General features: G+C 44.8%; 2 protein-coding genes across 4 annotated transcripts in view; one reads left to right on the forward strand and one right to left on the reverse strand.

The window, feature by feature from the left end:
* Positions 1 to 22,764, reverse strand: part of CNPYb (FGF signaling regulator protein canopy b) — a 79,484-nt gene that overhangs the window by 17,114 nt on the left and 39,606 nt on the right. The gene's annotated exons all lie outside the window — the stretch shown is intronic.
* MED8 (mediator complex subunit 8) overlaps positions 15,945 to 22,764 on the forward strand; it is a 32,119-nt gene continuing 25,299 nt past the window's right edge. The window contains exons 1-2 of one of the 2 annotated variants that reach the window (XM_055075558.2): positions 15,945 to 16,576; positions 18,313 to 18,431. In XM_055075558.2, the coding sequence (XP_054931533.1) occupies positions 16,574 to 16,576; positions 18,313 to 18,431 (122 nt within the window). In that variant the 5' untranslated portion in view covers positions 15,945 to 16,573. Of the gene's footprint in view, positions 16,577 to 17,909; positions 18,225 to 18,312; positions 18,432 to 22,764 lie in introns of those variants that run through there. The other variant, XM_050186183.3, reaches the window with a different exon arrangement.

Genomic DNA, 22,764 nt, shown 5'->3' on the forward strand with positions numbered 1-22,764 from the left:
GCTAAAGATGCATGCATAGCGCGCCAGATTAATCTCATTGGTTCTCTCGTAGCAGCTAATTCTCTCAGATGTTATGTGACACAGAGTTTGGGATTCACCCGTTTCAGCTCAGATGCAACAAAGCAGGTGTTGTGTCTATTTCGGTGAGAAGTGTGTGCAGTTGTTTTGGTTTCTCTGTGTTGACGTATTGTGCTTTGTATTTCATGTGGTGTTAGGAATTACCTCCATTGCAGCTTCAATGCTGTGCCCATAAAAACAGCTGTAGGTAGGTGCTCAGGAGTAACGGGAAGCTCATTCTTCCTCATTCTCTTTTGCATACAGCAGGTAGTGCGTCCAGTTTAGTGCCATGCACCTGTGTGGGGCATTTCCTTGTTCTTATTCTGCTGATGTGTTGTACATAGGGGGAAAGTCAATCCTCTACATCATGGTTGTCAGTGCTGCTGAATACAGTGCAGTCTCAGTCTCGCTGCCTTGAAATGTTATAAGAGGTGACATCTGGGGGTAAAGTAGCATCTTGGTGTACCTTGTCATCGGGCATAGCCAAGGTTGTGGTTGTGCAACCCAAGGATCCTGGAACTTTCTGTGGGACCAATGGCACCGATGTTGAAAAGTGGGTGGCCATGTACGAACGTGTGAGTGGAATCAACAGATGGGACCCCACGTGTGTACTAGTTAACCTGTTGTTCTACCTAAGAGGCACGGCAAAGGTGTGGTATGAAAACCACGAAGAGGAGCTCACCAGCTGGGACCAATGCAAAGAGAAGTTGACAGAGTTGTTTGGCAAACCAGCCGGCCGTAAAATTGACGCAAAACAGGAACAGGCCTCCTGTGCCCAATCCCCCACGGAGTCCTATCTCTTGTACATCCAGGAAATGCTGGCACTTTGTCGTAAAGCAAACCCGATCGCGACATGACAGAAGCTGAGAAGGTCGGGCATGTGCTTAAGGGCATTGCTGACGATGCCTTTAATCTGCTCATGTGCTAAAGCTGCTCTACAGTTGATGTTATCTTTAAAGAGTGCCGGCAATTCCAGCACGCCAAAAGCTGATGCGTCTTGCAACCAGTCGCCAGACTTCCCACTACTGCTGCAACGCCGACGTGTGAAGATCAACCCACACAGCAGCATGCGTCGCCATCGGAGGATGTGGTGCGAATCGTTGACGTGAACTGGATGCGATGGCACCTGCATTTCTGTTCGCCTATCCCTGATGCTACAACATATTCAGTCCCCTTCTTACAAGCCATCATTCACCAGGAACTTGAAAACATTGGCTTACGTTCAGTCTGTGCTGTTGCCAATCCCAGAGCTAACAAACGCCCTTCTACTATTTTTGCTCCACCCCGACGCATCTCTCCGCGTTATCGCAACCTGACTGAGTAGAGAACTGCGGACGACCAGCAGCCGATATGTTTCACCTGCCGCCGCATTGGTCATGTCACCTGATACTGTCACAACTCGTGGCCCTTAACACTTCGCGTGCCAACCAACCTAAGCCGTTTTGATGAAAATGCCCGCAATGTTTCGCCCACCGCCGAATCTAACAGCGCCAACTCTGCTAGGAACATGTGGTACAGTCGCTCACCATTGCCGCACCGACACCAGTCTCGTTCACCGCAAACATGTCGCTCATCTTTGCGTTCGCCACAGCCACGTCGCTTTTCGTCCCCCTGTGGCGTTTGGCTGCACCCGTTCGTAAAACTAAGAAATGCAGCCCTCGGAGGTGGTGCTGCATTGCCTAATGCTGCAGCAAAATCCTCTGTCTATGCACACAAGGAGAAGTGTAATTGGCGTTAAAATAGACAGCATAGCTGTCCAAGCACTCATCGACAGTGGAGCCCACATACCTGTGATGAGTGCTAGCCTGCATAGTCGTTTAAAGAAGGTCCTCACCCCAGCAGCTGCCCGAGTGCTTCATATGGCTGACGGTGGAATGCTGGTTCTTGGAATGTGTACTGCAAGTATAGCTGGCCGCCCTACTTCTGTTCTCTTTGCTGTGAGCAACATCTTCCCTCACAACGTTATCCTAGGATTTGACTTTTTATCCACTCATTCTGCTCTCCTCGACTGCATGGCCGGTGTTCTTCAGTTAGAACTGCCTCAACTCGTCGATGCTCTGAGCACCGCCCCACCGCACTTGTGCTCGCTTTGTGATGTGCGTCTGTCACCCGAAGCAGTTACTTACGTCACTTTGACCACCCAGCCACAGGTTCCTGATGGTGAATATGTGCTTCACCCCATCATCAATGTGCTTTGAACCGGTCACGGATACTAATAATGACATTGTTTTACCGCTTCTGAATTTCAGCCTGTGCCCTCAAGTGATTCCGGCCAGCATGTTCTTGGACAGCGTTTCTAGTGGTTCTGAATTTGATATTGAGAGTCTGAATTCTGAGAGTGGTTTATTAGTGCCAATCGCAGCTCCCAGCTCTGATTCCTTAACGGATGACTTTGCGAAAATGACTGCACTTAACCTCACCTCTGCACAGGCCAGGGACATACGTCTCCTGCTTGAATCGTACAGTGGAATCTTTGATTTCGGCAACAGGCCTTTAGGCTGAACATCTGTTGTTCACTACCATATAAACACTGGAGACACAAATCCTATTTGTCAGCGTCCCTATTGTGCATTGTTAGGTATGGAGCTGTTTCCTGCGCCTGCTTCGAGTTCCCCCGGACCACATCGAATCGCAGCACATTCCAGAGGATCGCTCGAGCCAACAAGTTCGTACGCTACGCGGTAGCTATTCACTGCTTGACTCTCCCAGAAAAGCGAAGGGATAGCCCGGCACTGTTCCAGGTAACGTGAGTCCCGAAGCCAAACGGCTGTCATGTACCGGGAAGGCCTGGCAGCGTCGCACCGGTCGCCTTTGAAGAAGGCATTTGCCACCACAGCGGGGCCGTACCACCGGGAGCAGGGGGCCCTCGGACAATGGAGCCCAATCGTCCCCCCTTCGCCGCCTTTGAAGAGAGCATTGCACCACAGCAAGGCAAGACCGCGGGGAGCCACCGGGTGTGACATATCACCGCACGGGTGCCTACCATTGGCCGAAGGTGGCGTCATCGGAGCGGGCTCTCCCATTGGCCGAACATGACGCGACTTCCAGTCCTCGAAGGGTTTAAAAGAAGCATTCCAGAGAGACCAGAGCATTCCCTGATTCACCTCTCTCGAACTTCTTGCCACGGGCCGCAGCGTCCGAGTTGCTGCCGGCCCGTAATGACTGTACGACTGTTACTTGACTATCACCTCTCTGTATATAATGTAAAATAAATACTCCCAAGTTTGTTTTTCATCCCGAAGTCCGTCCTCAACCCCTACAGCATTGCATGCTGAACATCGAGTCATCCAATCAGAGGTGGGCAAAACGCCCCGCAAAGGGGTCATCGAGCCATCAGCCAACCCTTCGCCTGTCGTCCGTGTGAAAAAAGAAAGATGGTGCCTGGCATACTTTCGTCAATTATTGCCACTGAAATGAGATCACGCAAAAAGACGTCTATCCACTACCATGCATCAATGGATGGCAGTCCAAGGCATCAATGATGCCTTGGACTGCTTGCACAGAGCTAAATACTTATTGTCCATCGATCTTCAATCCAGCTACTGGCAGATTTCGGTTGATGAAATGGTTGGAGAAGACAGCCTTCATCACACTGGATGGCTTATATCAATTCGAAGTCATGCCCTTTTGCCTATGCAATGCTCCTGCGACATTTGAACTTGTGATGGACTCTCTTCTGCGATGCTACAAATGGACCACCTGTCTTTGTTACCTTGACGAAGCTGTTTTTTTCTCCCATGTTCGGCAGCTGCCTTACCCGACTCACTGCCATTGTTGCAGTCTTCTGAAAAGCCGGCCTCCAACTCCACGAAGTGTCAATTTAGGCGCCGTCAGATTACCGTGTTGGGGCACCTCATTGACGCATCCGGTGCCCAACCAGATTCGGAAAACGTTCGTGCCATACGCAGTTTCCCTGTGCCACATTCTGCTTCTGATGTGTGCTGCTTCGTCTGCCTGTGTTCTTACTTTCATCGTTTCATCAAAAACCTTGCCAACATTGCTCGGCCTTTGACAGATCAAAAAGAAGAACACGCCATTCTCATGGGGCCCGGAGCAGGCTCATGCGTTTGCCGCTCTCATCAGGTTTCTGACCACCTCTCCCATACTCGCCCACTTTGATCCATCTGCACCGACTGAAGTCCACACTGGCGTAAGCGGCCATGGCATCGGCGCTGTTCTCGATCAACAACAGAATGGTACGGAGTGCATGATAGCTTACACCAGCCACCTGCTGTCACCTGCCGAGAGAAATTACCCCATCACCGAGTGGGAGTGCTTCACTTTAGTTTGGGCTGTCATCAAGTTCCGGCCATATTTGTACGGCCGTACATTTTCGGTCGTTACAGACCACCACGCACTCTGCCGGCTGTCTTCCCTCCAAGACCCGACAGGACGGCTTGGTTGCTGGGCTTTGTGGCTCCAGGAATTTTCATTTATTGTCAATTACAAGACTGGATGCCTCCACAAGGACACTAACTGCCTCTCGTCACCCCGTAGATCCACTTGATCCTTCTGTGCATGATCCGGTGACCTGCGTGATGGCTTTCACTGACATGACTGACATGCGCACTGAACAACAACGCGACGAGTCCTTACAGTCCATCATTGCCGGAGGGCAATCACTCCGGCAGCACTGACGGCACATGCCACATGTTCTTGCCGCACAACGGCATTCATTACCACCGCAATATGAACGCTGATGGCCCTGAGTTGCTCCTTGGCCTTTCTCGTCATCTGCGATCTGTTGCTCTTGAACAACTTCACGATGCACCGACGGTGGGACACCTTGGAGTTTTGCGTACATACGATCACGTACAACGCCGGTTCTTCTGGCCAGGTCTCTACTGCTTTGTGCACTGTTATGTCGCAACTTGCGAAGTGTGTCAGTGCCGGAAGAAACCTCCCCTACCACCTGTCGGATGACTCCATCCAGTTGAAGTTCCCTGTGAACCGTTCTCTCGCTTAGGCCTTGACTTACCTGGCACTTTTCCGACGACGACTATAGCTAACAAGTCCATTGCCGTCGCTACTGATTACATGACACGCTATGCGATAACAAAGGCGTTGCCGACTAGTTGTGCAACAGACGTCGATTTTCTCCTCCGCGACGTCATTCTCCACCATGGCGCACCTCGACAGTTATTACACACTGCAGCTGCTCATTCTGGTCTCTAGTTGTCGACGACCTCGTCCACTCTTGTGCCACTGAGCACAAGCTGTCCACCGCCTACGACCCACAAACAAACGGTCTTATGGAATGTCTCAACCGAACAATCACAGAGATGCTGTCGATGTAGGTCTCCAACGATCACCGCGACTGGGACACCACGCTGGCCTACGTGCCGTTTGTGTATAACTTGTCCCGACGTGACACTGAAGGATATTCATCCTCTTATCTTTTGTATGGTTGCAACCCCACTTTGCCCTTTGACACCATCATCCCTTCTGTGCCACGTGTTGCAACTGACCATGCTCATGAAGTCATCGATCGCGCTCACAGGGCATGTCAGGTCGCCCGATCTCATTTATTAGCCCCGCAGCACATACCAAAAGAGTTATAACCGATGCCATCGCGATGTTAAGTTCGCACCAGGTGCTTGGATGCTCCTTTGGTCACCATGTCGTCGGGTTGGCCTCTCCCAGAAGCTTCTCTCTCGCTACACAGGGCCTTATGAAGTCCTAAGTCAAGTTAACGACGTAAATTAAGCGATTTCGCCGCTTCAGTTTGATGCATCCTCAAGTCTGACGCCTGTTGACATCGTGCATGTTTCGCGGCTGAAGCCATACTTTGCTCACGATTCTTTGCCTACCATGAGCCGAGACGGTGCTTCACCACTCGGGGGTCCTGTTACGGAAGGATGAAAAAAGAGAGGAAGAAGGCCGCAGGACGCTGGCTGCTGCATGCTGTTGGTGGTCAGCCATCTTAACTACTCTGCCTCATCTTGTATATATATTGCAAATACAGTCTTTCTATACTCCCAACATCCCCGTTACAGTATGCTTCGCCTCCGGCATGTTCATGATCTCCGATGGTATATAAAACAGTGATGCAGACTAAGCTTCACAAAGAATTAATGTTCCCTCTCTTCCTTACAGGCTGCTGTGTTTCAGCTAAATCTGCTTTTCCTGTGTCCAGTGGTCTTGTCGCTCAATTAGTGCTTGCCTATTTCTGTTACACTGCAACCCACTAATGTTAAAACGTGATATTTCTCCTCTCTTCCCTTGTCCTCCTCTCCTTTTACACTGCTGCAAACTTTTAGATTTCAATACTCGAATGATTAATACAAAGATTGATGCTACCATATAATATGTGGCGGCTGTCATGACGGCAATAATTTAGGTGGACCTGAAACTAAATGAAAAAACAAAAAACAAAACAGGCATGTGTGAATAGGAATAACTTCCTTGTGACAAAACTGACTCCATGCTAAACTTTGCCTCAAGGAAATTGGTCTTAAAAGTCTCAAACCCATTTGCGCATACTGCATAAGCCAAGTTTTCCACTCGTCAAAACAGCAGCCGCCACAAAGTGTTAGGAAAGAGGCAAAGAAACCATGCCTTTGCATTCGTACTCTCCTCACAAAGCTTGTGTCATATATGCAATCACTCACCATACACAAACACATTGGTCAACACTGCAATGTTTGGAAGAACCCGAACCAACACTATGTAGCCATTTACCTGCAGTATGCCTCCTGTAACATGAATCCCCACTGTGCTTGGAATCTACATAACTTTCTTTAATTTCTCAGGCATTTGGTGGTAGAGGCCAATGCATTAGACAGAAATCCTGCTACACTGCAGCAATGTTCAGAATGTAGTATGAAGTACTCTGTCTGGCTGGAAGTTGAAGATAGAAATTGTATTAGTCGTTAAAATATAGTAGCCAGTATTGAAACTACACATGCACTCAAGGCTGAGCCACATCATGAGAACACGGAAGAGCAGACACACACTTGAGCTGCATTGTGTAGCTTTACCAACAAGCCCAGCTGTACACTGAAGTAAGGCATGTTTTGGGCTAGTCAGCTCGTAGCTTCAGCAAAATTTTAAACTCTGCGAGGAAGACAGGACATGAACAAAAACATAGATGCATGCACAAAGTGTAGACTTCCGACTGGCTTTGTTTGGTGAAGGCAGAGAGTTTATAAGGTTCTTCAAAATGGCAAAACAAAGAACATTCGCAAAGAAATTGTGCACGAGGCAGTGACGAAAAATAGCAAGGCCACCTGTGCATTAAGAGCGCAGTAGAGTCCCAATATGCCCATCTAAGAATTCTATTTCTTTCCTTGATAGGGATCAAGAAGGTGAGCTAACGTAGTTGTCATACCTTTTAGCGATGTGGAATGCCTTGATGACTTCTCTTTCTGTTCTTGAGTTTGCCTTCGTAAGGAATTTATTCTCCTTGTTCTTTGTTTTGCTCCTTGCTCCTTGTTTTGCTATATGAAGTACCTTATATATTCTTTGCTTCCACGAAATAAAACCAGTTGGAAGCCTGTGCTTTGTGTGCGTCTATGTTTCAGTTCATGTCCTGTCTTCCTCACACAGTTTAAAATTTTGCCTAAACAGTTGTATAGCTTGTGTATACGATGAGTAATTAATATTATGATGACTGCAGCACAGCAATGGTCTAGTGGCATAGTGTCGACATAGTATAGAGATGGTACTAAGTTAAAAATTTGGAAATGCCATAAATTGTGCAATCAACCCTTATCCCTCGGTTTCCTACAGCTGCAGAGCACTTGACCACTGCAGCAGTCAGGCATGCTGTATATTGGGGAGTGCCAGGAATTGCGAGATCGAGACAGGCTGCTACTAGAAGTTCCTTGGGCCATGTGCTAGCTCAAATACATCCAAATATTTCTATATTTCACTATATAATCCTTTGTAGAATGAGGAACTTTTCAAGGGTGAAGTTGTTTCACACAAAGGAAAACTATTACTAAATAGTGACCAGTTTCTTTTGTTTTGTAAGCCATATTGCATGTATTTGACATTGCTTACTGACTTAATTATTCTCGCTGTCCGATACAAGCATATGCACTCACATATGTTTTCAAACAAAACTATTGTGTGGAGCCATGTTTGTGGTGGAATAAAATTGGTCCCAATACAGAGCTTTGTGGCGCACCAGATCTTACTAGCGATCACGGAGAAGAAAGTTAATTAGTAGTTGCAAATTGGTACCGGTTAGTTAAGAGTTTACTAATCCAATTCGTAGTCCTGTCAATTCGAAGTTTACTGTCGTTTGTGTGTCGGACCAAGCCGATGTCCCCTGGCCTGGGCGGTCCCTGGCGCTTCACCTAGTGGTGGCCTTTGAAAATAGCAGCGTGGCACCAGTGGTTGCATCAGGATCTAGGCTCATGAAGATAGACAGCAACGTGCACAGGACAAGGAGTTCGGTGGCCTGGTACTCGTTACATTTGTGGAGAACACTATAGCTTTGCGAGTCCTAGCCCCTACCTAGGGTACCAGTCTGCACTGCGCGCGTGTGTATATATATATATATATATATATATATACTGTATATACTGTATATGTTGTGCAGGATTGCTCGTTGGCAGCATGTGCTCATGCAGCAGCTGACGGGCCTTCGATGTGTTTCGCCCTGGTAGTGCGGTCGTCTTTGTGGTTCTAGAGCTGCGCTGGCATTGCCCAAGAACAGGATATATCGGCATGGTGCAGAATTGCAGAGTGGGGGCGCTCCATTCTATTCCCACTTCATTCCTTCAGAGTTGTGGTTTATGTGATTCCAGTTCTTTTAACTCGTCGGAGTTCTGACAGCTGAACCATTCCCACTCCTTGAGTGGTCGAACTAATCTACTCCAATCCTCCAATAACAGTAAATAAAACGCTTTCTGCATAATTACTTACTACTTGCACCCCGATGCAGCGATAGCGTAGAGCATCCGCCTCGCGTGCAAAAGGACTGTGGTTCAAATCCCGGTGCCACGCAATTTTCCAGTGGATAAAAAAAAATCCACATGTTGATACAGCTGTATAAACAGGCCTGGTGGCCTGACCCCGGTGACCAGAACCGGTAATGCACTCCCTCACCAGAGCAGGATTGGCCACCTTGGTGCAGTACTTGGCCACAACCTTCTATATGAATAGAACAATCAAACCCCGGCCCTCAGTCCCCAGCAGCTACAAATAAGGTCCCTCTATAATTTTCAAGGTAGCGACATCTGCCGCGCGCGCCACCTAGGTAGTTCCTGTAGCAGACGGCACCCACGCTAAACTGCGGCGCCGCGCCATTTGTGAGGTGAAAAAATATCCGCACACGCGCGGAAATAAAACCCACTTGACTGTGCTTGACTGTGGTGAAAAACGAAAGAATGGCCCGAACTGCTAAATCTAGTCCTTTAATTTCAGATGAGCGCTGAAAGAAAAACGCTCAAGAGAGCGGAATGAGGGCTTGATAACGTCGATTCCGCATGTTTACATTTCATTCGTTTGCGCTCAATCACCGCGCGAGCCTTGGTGATTGCTTGCGCTTAATCCCGTTTGCTCTGTTAATTATTTTGCTTGTAAGTGTGCTGCGTACACATAGCGGTTACTTTGAACAAAGAATTCGTGTAAAAAAGAAGGTTGACAGTCGCTTGGACCGAAAAACTTTCGACACAACGTTGCTGAAACGTGCGACCCTCACGGTAACTAAACATCTTGTGTATGTGGAAATGAGTGTGCCAACAGTCTTCTTGACGCCGAGTGTGTCTGTCGTGTAGCGATTACATGATGACTGTTGTGTCTTGCGGTTCAATGCTACGAGGCAGTGCAACTGTCGTGACATTCTGAAGCGGTGGTATCGTGTCAGTGAGTCTCCTTGATTGTGTTCGGGCTGCCAGAGCGATCTAATCTCGCGGCACACCAATATCGAGCGTAGTGTGTGTGCATGTGTGAATGCGGTTGACTGTTCTCGTGAACCGTGCGACGTCGCCACGTAAACTTGAATCATGATGCGCATTGTTGTGTTTATGCCTTTTCGCCTCCGTGCACCGCTAAAGCCCCATAAGAATTAGAGGGCCCTTATACGAAACGCACGCGGATTGGCCTAGCTATTACTGTACTGTGTTTTGCTGGGGATCTGTGTATCGGTTCTGGCGTTTTTCTTGTGTTAATTTGCAGTTGTGTGTTTTTCATCATTAAAATGGCTTTGCCAATTATTGAAACATCTTCGAGTGTAAGAGAAACTTGGAAGGAACGAGCTCGCAGCTGTATGGAATCCACTTTGATATAATGTATTACACTTTATTATTTGATGGCCGATAGCAGTGGCTATGCAGAATTGTTTTCAAAAGCAGAGTAATGCAGGCACTTAGGAATATATTTATTCTCATATGCAACGCACCAAATACGATTAGGATATGCAGAGTTGGATGACTTTTTGGACATATTGTGAAGCGCAGTTAATAACGCACGCGCAAACACAGGAAAGTATAAAAGTAGAATTCGCTGCTGAAATTTGCTGAAATTGCGCACGTAATGCAATGCGGATATTTGTCAGCGAGTTAATGCACTTCTGCCACACTATTTACCTGCATGCTAGGTCATGCTGCACTTGCCAAGTCAACGGGCTCATAATGCACTAAAATCAATAATCTCCACAAACTTCGGCTGTCAACACTCATGCGCGCAAATGAAATACTACCGCAGCTCTGCACACACACATGTATAGTTTCTCTCTCACCTTCGTGTCGCTGTATGTTACTAGCATAGTCGTGCAGTTACCGACGGTTCAGTCTTTCCGTCCAATTCTATGCGACCACATTTATCTTCTGGTTAGGGTTTGTTTGCCGCAAGGGATGCAAAATAACTTCTTGCCGTCCTCCGTCTGATCTCGGCACCCACCCGCACAGCAACAAAGCATTTCGGTCCTTCGCATCCTAGGTCATACTGAGCTATTCAGCGGGCTCATAACGAACTAAAATAAATATTCACCACAAACTTCGGCCATCAACATTCATGCACGCGAGTGAAATACTATCACAGCTCGACACACGCACGTGTATACTTTCTATCGCACCTTTGTATCGCTCTACGTTACTTGCCTCGCATAGTCGTGCAGTTAGCGGCGGTTCAAAGTCCTTCCGTTAAATTCTATACAACCATACTTTTCTTCTGGTTAGGTTCTGGTTGCCGCGCAGGATGCAAAATAACTTCTTGCCATCCTTCGACCGGTTTCGGCACCCAACCGCACAGCAACAACGCATTTCGGCCCTCCCGGAACGAAATTATCGCAGCACTGTATAGCACAACAGGCGAAACGCGCGCACTTCGCCCGGCGCGCAGGAACTTTCATGGCGGCAAAGGGGCGGAGCAAGGTCACATGTCACCGTTCAGCCTATCACTGGCGTCGTTGGCTGGATCAAAGCCTGTCGATACTTTGAAATTATTGAGGGACTTTAGCTACAAAGCAACTGACCATTGCAGTGGTCAGACCTGTGACGCAGCAGAGGGTGCTAAGAATCTCTGGATCCGGACAGGCCGCCATTGGAATCTGAACCTGGCAATGTTTAGTGCTAGAACGTTTTCTAGTAAGGAGAGTCTAACAGTGCTATTGGAGGAATTAGCGGGCATTAAATAGGATATAATAGAGCTCAGTGAGGTTGGGTGGACAAATGACGCATATACAGTGCTAAAAAGCGGGCACATCCTGTGCCACCAGGGCTTAGCGGAGAGACGAAAACTAGGAGTCGGATTCCTGTTTAATAAGGATATAGCTGGTAACATACAGGAATTGTATAGCATTAACGAGAGGGTGGCAGGTCTTGTTGTGAAACTAAATAAGAGGTACAAAATGAAGGTTGTACAGGTCTACGCCCCTACATCCAGTCATGATGACCAGGAAGTCGAAAGCTTCTATGAAGACGTGGAATCGGCGATGGGTAAAGTCAAAACAAAATACACTATTCTGATGGGCGACATTTTATTTTTGACAACCTTTTTTGGCATAGAAGGCTAAGCAAATGGTGATGTAGCAACACTGTAAAGACTGAATAAGATGGATGTGGAATGCCTTGATGACTTCTCTTTCTGTTTGATTTTGCCTTGGAAAGGAATTTATTCTGTTCCAGATAAGGGAGGCAGCTTTTGCAACTGCAACAGAACATTGGTGGATGTTGTGTGAAGCACTTTTTCCATGCTTTTTCACTACCTGAGCAAGGTAACTTTCTTGGTGCTTCATCACGCAATTTATACAGTCAGCGTCCATTAATTCTACCCTCACGAGACTGACGGGTCGAATTAAGATGCAAAAACCTGCTGAAGCACCGTTGATTCATTTGGCAATACGTGCTTGAGTAACACGCCTCTGAAACGAGCGTGCATCAAATTTCTATTTGTCCACAGTATAAAACTAAAGTAGAAATGACTTAACTCCAAACCAAAGTAGAAACCTACGCGTACCTAATTTTTTAGAATGGCAGCTGATTTTCTAAAGCCAGCTTCGCCGTATTACAGCCATGATATGCGGTAAAGCATATGAATGCTACAACCATGGTTTTAGTTTCGCAATCGATTGCACAGCTAGGCAATTTTCGTCTCAATGTCCTTTGAAAACAAAAAGTGTTCGTTAGAATCGGATAAGTACCACAATCGGACATTGTCAGCTACCGTTACTGCTTGAAAATCTTTCTCGGGTGGGTCAAAAATAGGCATTTCAGAGAGGAGATGGCATTTGTGTAACGCATTCACTGTCCCCTAAGCTCTACTGAGGCATACGCTGCCACTAAACGGGGTCATTATTGGGGGTCTGGGCAAGTTCGCATTATCCGGCGAATGCCAGTTTTAAGATCGAAATAATTAATGTTTGATCCCATAGAAATGCATGGGCGTCGGCCAGGATCGAATTAACTGAAAAAATTAAATGAACCGGAGTCAGATTATTGGAAGTTTACTGTACACCCTTTTCTGTTCTCGAAGAAGTTGCCATTTTAATATGTAGCTTTCTTCTATCAGTGTGGCAATGGTGCTAAATTTAGCATTTGTTTGAATCATCCATTGTTCCAAGGACAAGCTACAAAGTAGGGGCACACTTTGAGACTTGAAACATTTCCACATATAAAGGCAGGGCATGTTAACATCTCTACAATTAACATAAGTTGGCTGTATTGTCTGCATAGCATGTGGTTGCTTTTTTGGAATGTGGTCTTTCTGTAAAACAAAGTTGCATTTGTTTCAAATAAATTGCTGAACTATTGCTTGTGTGTTTTCCTGTGCTCTCTGTGCTGATTGCGCTTTTAAAAGTGCAGTGAGCAACTGCAGACTGAAATGCACAAGGCTTCACTTTATCATGCCAGGAAGCATTTTCGCTTGACAAAGGAACCTTAACCCCTTCCATGCACACACTTTTTTTGTATAAACACATCAAATGAAAGACAGTGACCTCTTCTCATGTATTTTAAAGCCTGGCAGTGTTAGACAGAGTGAAGTTGTACAAATACAATTTACTGTTAAGTATTGCTGCTAAAACCTCATGCTTGTGTATAGTATGTGCATGCAGTGCTGGCTATGCCGTGGTAGAGCCCTGAAACAGCTTTCACCACACTGCTTGCTATAGCATTGCTGTGTTCTGCAACCTGAGGTCAAAACTATAAATCTCTAGAAGTTCAGCAGCACAATTGACAGCTATTTCCGTATGTTCAATGCACTCCTGGCCAGGGACTTCTCGTCCTGTAGGCAAAATAGATGGCTGCCTCGGACGCTGTTTTGGAAAGAGCGCAGCGTACCTCGAAAGCTTGCTCACAATACTTCACCAGCAGGTTTTGCCAGCGAGAGTGGAGGGGGGCACAATAATTTGACTTTACATGGTGCGGCACAATACCTTAAAATGCTGCTGCTTCTGGCTTCCACTTACTATGACATGCTGGTGCACCTCAACATGGAGCAACCCCATTTTACTAAAATTCTGAATTCTACTAACATGGTGTGGTGTGGCTATCTATGATCACTGTATAAAACCGGGGCAAACAGCATGTCTAAAAAGTACAAAAGCTGGTATAACTGTAATGAATGACTTGCAGTCATCCGAAATGTGTAAAATCGCAAGAATTGATCAAACTCAAACACTGCACAGTTTAAGTAGTCCTGGCACAATTTTTTTCTTATGCGTGTGTAGCTGTCATCCAGTTGACTACACTACAAAACTTCAAATTCCTTCTATGCGCAACAAATATATCCTTAACGCAAACAGTTAAACATGTGCCAAAGGCAGTGTGGCCCCATAATCTGGTGACAACATTGCATGGTAGGCCACAAACAAATGATGCATGCTGCAGTTGTTCATGAGTAAGCCATGCCATTATTAGATCATTGAAAACTGAGCATGTTAGAACCACTATGCAGTGCAACATTGGTCTTTCTGTCTTGGTGCACACTGCGGAGTGGGTGCATGTTAAAAACCTCAGGCGATTAAAGTTAAGCCGGAGTCCGCAACTATGGCATGCCTCGTAATCGTATCGTGGTTGTGACTTATAGAACACTAGAATTAAATTAATTTTAATTTAGATGTTTGAGAAGAGTCATAAGAAAATTTATTTAGTGAATCAAGTCTTAGCACACATTAAGAATCGCTTAAAGCACATGCAGCTTTCAGTGGCATGGTGTGGTCATAAAAGCTGCCATTTGGAACCAGATTAATATAAAAAAATTCAGTCCAAAAGTTTAATGTCGGTGCTCCTTTACATGTAAGCATGACGGACACATCCTTAAAGGCATCTAAATCCTGTGTAAGTATTTATTGGTGAATATCAAATGGCCCTACATCTAAGGAAGTTATAGGGTGTTATGATAACAGGAAGCCACAAGATTTTTGTTGTGCACTCTTCCTATAGAGACAATATAGGGCAGCAACAAAATAGTTGGGCCTAGTGAAGAATTCATTCAAGATCCTTGCCAATTTGGCAGGTTCACTATTATTAGAGATAATGAAGGCCAAGCACCTTGAAATGCATGCCCAAACCTCATCAGCATTGCATTACTTATTTCAAATAACTTTCATTTTGTCATTTTGCCAGATTAAAAGTTCTCAAAAACCTGCTTGACTCGTTTCAAGAACATTTCGAGAACAGTTTGGTTCCATTCGAATGCAGCATTGTCAGGCTTTAGTGAACTAGACCCATCCTTACTGATATGCAATTAGGTAGGTCAAAGCAGATGCTGTCAAAGTGCATGTGACAGAGCGTTTGGAGTGGGCATTCCTGGGTGATGTTGCCAAGAAGGGAGTTTTGAGCTTAATGCACACAGCAGCTATAGCATATGAAAATCAGCACTTTATTCATTTTTTAGATACCGCAGGGCTTGCGCTAATGCTGGTCATAGTCTACTATAATTTCTACCATATATGGCCCTTGTCATGACAAGTTATTTTTATTGTCCTACAATATATTCCCTCTGTGTACAATCAACATCTCTGCCAAGGACAACAGAAACAGTATGATTGGAAACTGCAGAATTCTCCATCTGCGGAGGTGGCTGGCTGATTGCCGTATTAGATGCTTTGTGAGCTGGCATTGATGTGTAAATCTCAACTCATCTGCAAGCATACAAAATAGGCTTTGGGATACTTTTACCACAAGAAGAGAGACTAGAATGACTGTTGCCTGTGACATATAGCACATACCCATGACGAGGGATCGGCTAGGATTCCCCATGAATACAACATCAAATAACTTTATATTCCCACTAACTTGATAGTACATAATACTGACATGTAACAAAAATAAACAACAAAGTAACTGAAAAACGAACAGGTCTAATACGATTGAGCCACAAGGGGAAAGATGAAAACATTTGTGTTAATTGTATGAAAAAAATGTGCCTAAGATATGTCATCTTCCCAGCAGCAACAATATGATCATGCACAAACTAGCATTGCTCTTCAGGCGCACCCCAGGCTGCTCACACCATTTTCTACAAGATTTGAAGCCCAACAGGCAAAAGGGGTGAATACCTTCAGCATAAAAGAAGAAAGTTATTCTATTCCATATCCTCACATGAAACACAGCAATATTGTTACAAGCCATTTTCACACATTGAAGGCATCAGCAATGTGATGAAGACAATTGAAGAAGCACTCATGTTCTTATTTCCATTGCAATACAAACCTACACTTGGTCATATGAAGGTGCATGTGCCAAATTCAACCATGTACTGTTACGAGGCACATGGAACAGACATTCCAAGGAAGTGAAATATTTGTAATGCAGTTACTTAACTTGTCCAGTCAGAAGGGCAATGCGCTAAATACAAAAAAAAAAAAAACCTACAGGCCCACTATGCAATGCTTTTGCCAAACTACACAAAACTTCAATGTGTGCAAGTTCACAATGACCAGGAAAAGAAGTAAACAAATTTCTTGAAGATGGAATGAAAAAGAAATGTTGCGACAATTGAGAAATGAGTTCTTTACTTTCTAGTGGCACACGGATAGACAGTCGGTGGGCACAATTTGAACTTCAACTCATGGCAGTGTTGCAGGGGCAAATACCACTCATACTTCCAAGCGTCGGTTACAATGGTGAGTTGGAAAGGAAACTTTGCAAATACTTCTCCGGAAGTTCAAGCATCTGACCAGCAAGTAGTTGAGCATGACTAGGGGAAATATAATCAATTTCACAAATAGCACCATTCCAAAAGAACTGGTACACTGCATTGATTCATCAGGTGACAACTATTTTTCTAAAAGCCTCTGCGCGCGTTAATACAACCTGAGGCAGCTTAAATCTAGGTCACATGGAATCGAAAAATACAGCAGCGGGCGTAACACTTAAATTTGCTATCTCGCGAACATGAGCGAAAACTTCAATTTGAAAAGGTTTGCTCGAAAGGAAAACTCACGGCCGTACGCTGCTGCCCATCGCCAGTTGTGTGAATAAAAAATAAAATAAGAAAAAAACATCTGCACGATCAATAGACACTTCATCGATATTTGAAGCAGATCGTTAGTGGATATCAAGAAACGTGCACTGGATAAGAGCGAAACATCTAACCGACTGACTGACGGAAGTAAGGCTCACAGGATAAGTTTTCTCTATCTGCACCGATAATGCAGCACGTACTGTGCAATTAAATCGCTCGTAATGCGCAGCAATTACCGCACTCGATTGAAGTCACCATGGCAGCGAAGCGCTATTTATTTCAGTACCACGAAAAACAAGGTATTCACCTAAGTACAGCGGCGGTTTACCTGTCGGCAAGCCCCTAACTCGCATATGACGAAAGCAAATGTCACGGAGTCCAAACGCACGATTGCTCAAGTCAAACTGCGCTCGCACGAATATCGCGCACGTTATATACGCTTTCGACACGCACAAAAGCGCGCCAAGCGCGCGCGGAACGTCTTGCAGCCGACACGACGGCAATGGCTAATCTACGTTCGAGAGTAGCTCTTTCAAAAAAGTAAGAACAAGCAACAATGTGACGTCACATCCTGCGGAAAAAGAGTTGTTCTCCTTTCTCACTTTCTCTCAGCTCACGCATGCGCAGCAATCACGGAGCCCTCGGGGGCGATGTTCAGGCATAGTTCAGGTTTATGGGAAGTACATGGATTTGCCTAAACTTCGTCCTTTTGGCTTTAAACGGCTTTGTCATTTTGTGAACTCGTCATTTTCAACAGTGTATTGCGTAATAAATAATTAAATAAACATCATTAAAATTGCCCGACGGCAGGATTCGAACACAGGGACTCTAGCAGGGAAGCCTGATAATGAAACCATTCCACGGACGCATATATCGACAAGCGAATGAAACGCCAGTATGAATTTATTGCGGGCATGCCAGTGCCTCGAGACGCTCAATTGTAGCAATTGTACGCGTTCACGGCGTCTTCTGCACTTCGAAGAATATAGATTGCGCTGAAATATACGACAAAGAAGGTTTATATAGCGTAGTATACAAAGCCACAAGAACGTTTGGATCTACAAGCACGACGATCAGACAAATCCATGTACTTACTTCCCATCATTCCCATGGTAGGACAACGACTGCAGCGCCAGAGTTCCCTCTAGTAATTTTTGTAGGAAACTCTATGGCTGCCGCGACTGCGTGATAATAAACTGGTGTCGCCTCCTGTCGTCAGCTACAGAAAGCGGTATTTCAGGGAGGGCAGTCGCTCAAAATGGCGATGTGGCAGGCGTCGGTGTTTTGCCGTTGCTGATGCCATGGAGGTGTGTGCTTGAGCAGGCTTTTCAGGCTTGCGTGTCTTATGTATTATACAATGCTCTCAAATTGTTCACTTTATTCGCTTCATTGTAGAGAGAAGAGAAGGCCTTGGATGTGGCCCTCGATGCCATGATTAGCCGAACCCAGGATTTGAAGAATTCAATTGCAGGCTTCATCATCAAGCTTGAAACCGAGTACGAGACGCTGCAATGGTGAGCGCTATGGTATGTTCCCTTGCAAGAGTTCAGGATCGCCAGTCAGCCTCTAGAGTCTGTGTAGGAGTACGTTTACCTAGGTCAATTACTCACAGGAGACCCTGATCATGAATGGAAATTTACAGAATAAAAATGGGTTGGAGCGCATTCGGCAGACATTGTCAGATCCTGACTGTCAGATCATTAAAGAGAAGGGTGTACACTCAATGCATTCTACTGATGCTGACATATGGGGCAGAAACTTGGAGACTTACAAAGAAGCTCGAAAACAAGGACCGCGCAAAGAGCAATGTAACGAAGAATGTTAGGTATAACGTTAAGGAAGAGAGCGGTGTGGATCAGAGAGCAAACAGGGATAGCCGATATTCTAATTGACATAGCAATGGAGCAAGTAGCAAGAAAGGTTTACGCGGCAAATTTGCTAAACAAGTACAAAATAAAAAGATATACGCACAACAGGAAGTATGAATATGAATATTGACAAGCGTGCCAATAGAGGAAGGAAATAATCATATGGAGAATACAAACAAATACTATGACATCAGGCTGATTAGTACGTATTAAGTTAGTTATGCAACAGTTCAAGGAAATCATCAATTCGTTCCTGTTTGACTACAAGTCGGTCAAGAATATTCAATTCCCGAATGCATCTAGGGAGAAAAGAATAATAGAATGTATTGTTGGTGCACGAATATTCTTGAAGCATGAGATCATGTGTATGACGTAGGTGCCTTGTTTGTTTAGCCAACGTATCTTGTGTGTTCCATCATAAAATAGTTGTGCAGTAGCCTATATAAGAGCTTCAGGCGGTGAATTGTAGCTCAACTTTGGAGTGAGGGCAAACCTGCATGGCATAGCAATCAAGGCATTGATAGTGGTTAAAAATAAATGTAATTGCTTTGCGCTGCACATTTTCAAGCATGCTGATACCTCTACTTGTGAAAGGGAACCAGATTATATTGGTGTATTCTAGAATCGGTCGGACAAGGGTGGTGTATGCTAAAAGCTTTGTGTCATGGTCGGCATTCTGAAGCGTCCACTTTAAGAAAAAAAAATTTTTCATGGCTTCCGTGGTTATAGCTTCCGTGTGAACTGTCCAATTGAGGTCAGAAGTTATTATTACACCTAGATATTTGTACTGGCCTACATTTCGAAGAGTGACGTTATTAACACCGTAAAGAAATGCTAAGCTTGTCTTCTTTTTTGTTATTGACATCGCATCTGTATTGTCTGAATTAATCATCATTTGCCAGTTAGAGCGCTAACTTGCTACTTCATTCAGGGCAATGTTCAGCTAAATTTGGTCACTATAGCTTTTAACCTCTGTATACAATACATAGTCGTCTGCAAATAGCCTAATATTTCCATTAATGTTGACTGCCAGGTCATTTATAAACAACAAAAATAATATCGGTTCCAAGATTGATCCCTAGGGCACAGAAGATGTGACATTTAATATGTTAGAAATGTGACCACTGCATTGCACAAATTGTTGACGGTCGGACAAATAGCTTGATATCCATCGAGTCACTGGCCCATCCCCAAGTTTGCAGACCAGCTGGAAAACTAGCTTTTCATGGGAAACCCGATCAAACGCCACTGAGAAATCCATAAAAATTTGGGAGGGTTCGTTAATACCTTGGGCCAAGTCATGCATTATCTCGACAACTTGTGTTACGGTCGATTGGCCTCTCTGTTTAATAAGACCAATTTTGTCGTCTTTGCCTCACATCAGCGATCGCCTGAGCTCCTTCAGTCTATTTCCACCAACAATCGCCTAATCACTGCAGTTGATCATTGCACCTATTTAGGTGTGGAATTTGACCGCCATCTTAAATTTCACCTTCACATTGCTAACGTTAAAAAGAAAATGCCATACGCAATATGCATTTTAATCAAAGCACGACCATATTTCTCATTTTGTACTCTCACGTCATTTTACTATTCTTTTGTTCATTCTCATATTAACTATAACATTGAATCATGGGGAAACACATATAACAGTCACATCACTTCATTGCAAGTCATTCAGGATCGAGCTATTCGGCTAATAACATTTTCACCTCGTAGCATTAGCGCAAATCGGCTGTTACGTGCACATAATATTTTGAATGTGACTCACCTTGTTAAATATAACCTGGCCATACTTATTTTTAGGGCATTAAACAATGATATTCCGGTAACCATCATACCAAAGACATCCCTTACTAACATAAATAATGCTAGATTTGCAGAAAATATGAACTTCATTTTACCCTTAGTTCGCACCAACTATGGTAAGCAGTCATTACACTATTCAGCTTTATCTCTGTGGAACACATTACCATTCCCTTTAAAATTGTTCAAAGCTCACAGATTTCGTGCAGAACATAAGCATTTTCTTTTAGCTTCCTCCGACTTTCCCATTTGACTATAGTATGAGTTGTATTATTAACTTTCACTTTGCTTCTCTATTTCTCTCCTGCATTCTTTTCTACTTTTCTTCTTAAGCTATTTTTGTACTTTCACCTTTTGTTGATTAATCCAAAGCCTAGTTATTGTTTAATAAATTCATATGCTGCTTTTCTGTTCATTTATGCCTTGTCTCCAAAAACCTTTATTCGCAAATTTTATATGTTGCCATTGTTGTTTGTATTATTAATTCTAGTAATCATGCACAGGAGGTCCCATTTCAGTTTCTAACTACGGGACCTCCTTCTGTATATACATATGCTGTAATTATCCCCATTTTTGTCATGAATAAAACTGATTCTGATTCTGTCATAGTGTGGCATTATTCAATTCAGCAAAGCACCGGTCAACGGGCAAAAATGGTCATGGGAATAGGGACTAGTGAGCAAGACGGGTATTGCCGGCCACTTGGGCAAGCGGCCGAAAAAAAGTGAAGGGCAGGCTTAGAGATTATTTTTTGTTGTTGTTGTTGTTGTTGTTGTTGTTGTTGGCGCGACTGTGACACCCTGACAGCTTTTTGTAGGAACCCCTGTGTATTCTCTGCCCCACATGTGCATTGAGAAGCTTGCTAAGACAGCAGGGGTGCGAATACCCCGAAGTATGTGGTGCCTCTATGCAATTCCGTTTCCACGAATTGGTGACAGTGTATGTGTGCCGATGGCGCCTTATGGCCGGCGGCCGTCGCTTCTCCTGCGTTTGTGAACGGACAATACAGACCTGCCACGGACTCGAAGGTGTGCGCGTGTGGTGCAATACAAATGTGCAACCTCTAACAGCAGGGGGGAATCACCCGTTCCCTCACTTCTAATTAAAAGGGGCGCAGCCAAGATCTTGGGAGGAGCCGGGATACAATTGGGTGAACTTGACTGGATTGTCACCAATATCTGCCGTTCCCCAACACAGGGAACTAGGGAAAGGAGAAGTTATTTAAACATAGGTTTTAGACCGAGCTAAGCAGCCTCGAACCTGAGCCTATAATTTGCTGAGAAGCGTCGAGGAGCTAGTGCCGTCCAGTATTGCCTGGGCCACCTAGCTGCATCTGAACTGTGGGTGAATAGTTGATGTAAGAGACGACAAACCAACATCTGCAATGAAGCTCACGGTAGTTCCCCTCAAGTTCAACATGCTCGAGGGAAGGTGTCGGACCTAGACTCTCGGGAAACCCAGCACAGCAATTGCATCCGCCGCAACGAGATCGGCTCGCAAGCGTTCTTCGGGAAAGCTCTGCCGTCGACTCCACATTTTATAGACTTGCTGCTGCTGCCTGGCCATGCGTATTCCATCATTGATTTTCTTTTGAACTCTGTTTAGTTGATCACCGCTAAGTGTATTTTTGTGTAGCATTAGTTTTATATCCACTGTTAATTGCTTGCTGTATTTCTTTTGTCTTCATCATTGATCTAGATGAAGTGTATGTGTGTTAGTGTTTTTGTGTTGTTTTTTTAATTTGTGTATCATTGTCAGTTGATAAATATTTTTTTTTTTTCTCTCTTTCTCCCAACTCTGTCTCCTTTGCTGTGTTCGCTTGAGTATGGAATGACCAACCGGCTTGTATACCCCATTGACGACTTCGCGGTGATGGCGAACGGGTGACAAGCCATGACACTCTCTAAAAACCATGCTGGTTGGGGTGTAGCAGACGATTGTCTTCGACAAACTTTGTAATGAATTTGAGGTCAATATGCTCGAGTATTTTACAGCTGGTGTACGTCAAAGAAAATTGGCCTGTAGTTTGATGGAATCATCTTGTCACCTGATCTATGCACTGGGATTATTTTTGTGTCTTTCCATTTGGAATTAATCTGTGAATCTTGGATAGATTTTGTGAATATTAAGTGTAGATACTTACTAACTGGTTCTGCATACTGCTTGAGAAAAG

This window comes from Dermacentor andersoni, chromosome 11 (genome assembly GCF_023375885.2).
Source record: "Dermacentor andersoni chromosome 11, qqDerAnde1_hic_scaffold, whole genome shotgun sequence".
Taxonomy (NCBI): domain Eukaryota; kingdom Metazoa; phylum Arthropoda; class Arachnida; order Ixodida; family Ixodidae; genus Dermacentor; species Dermacentor andersoni.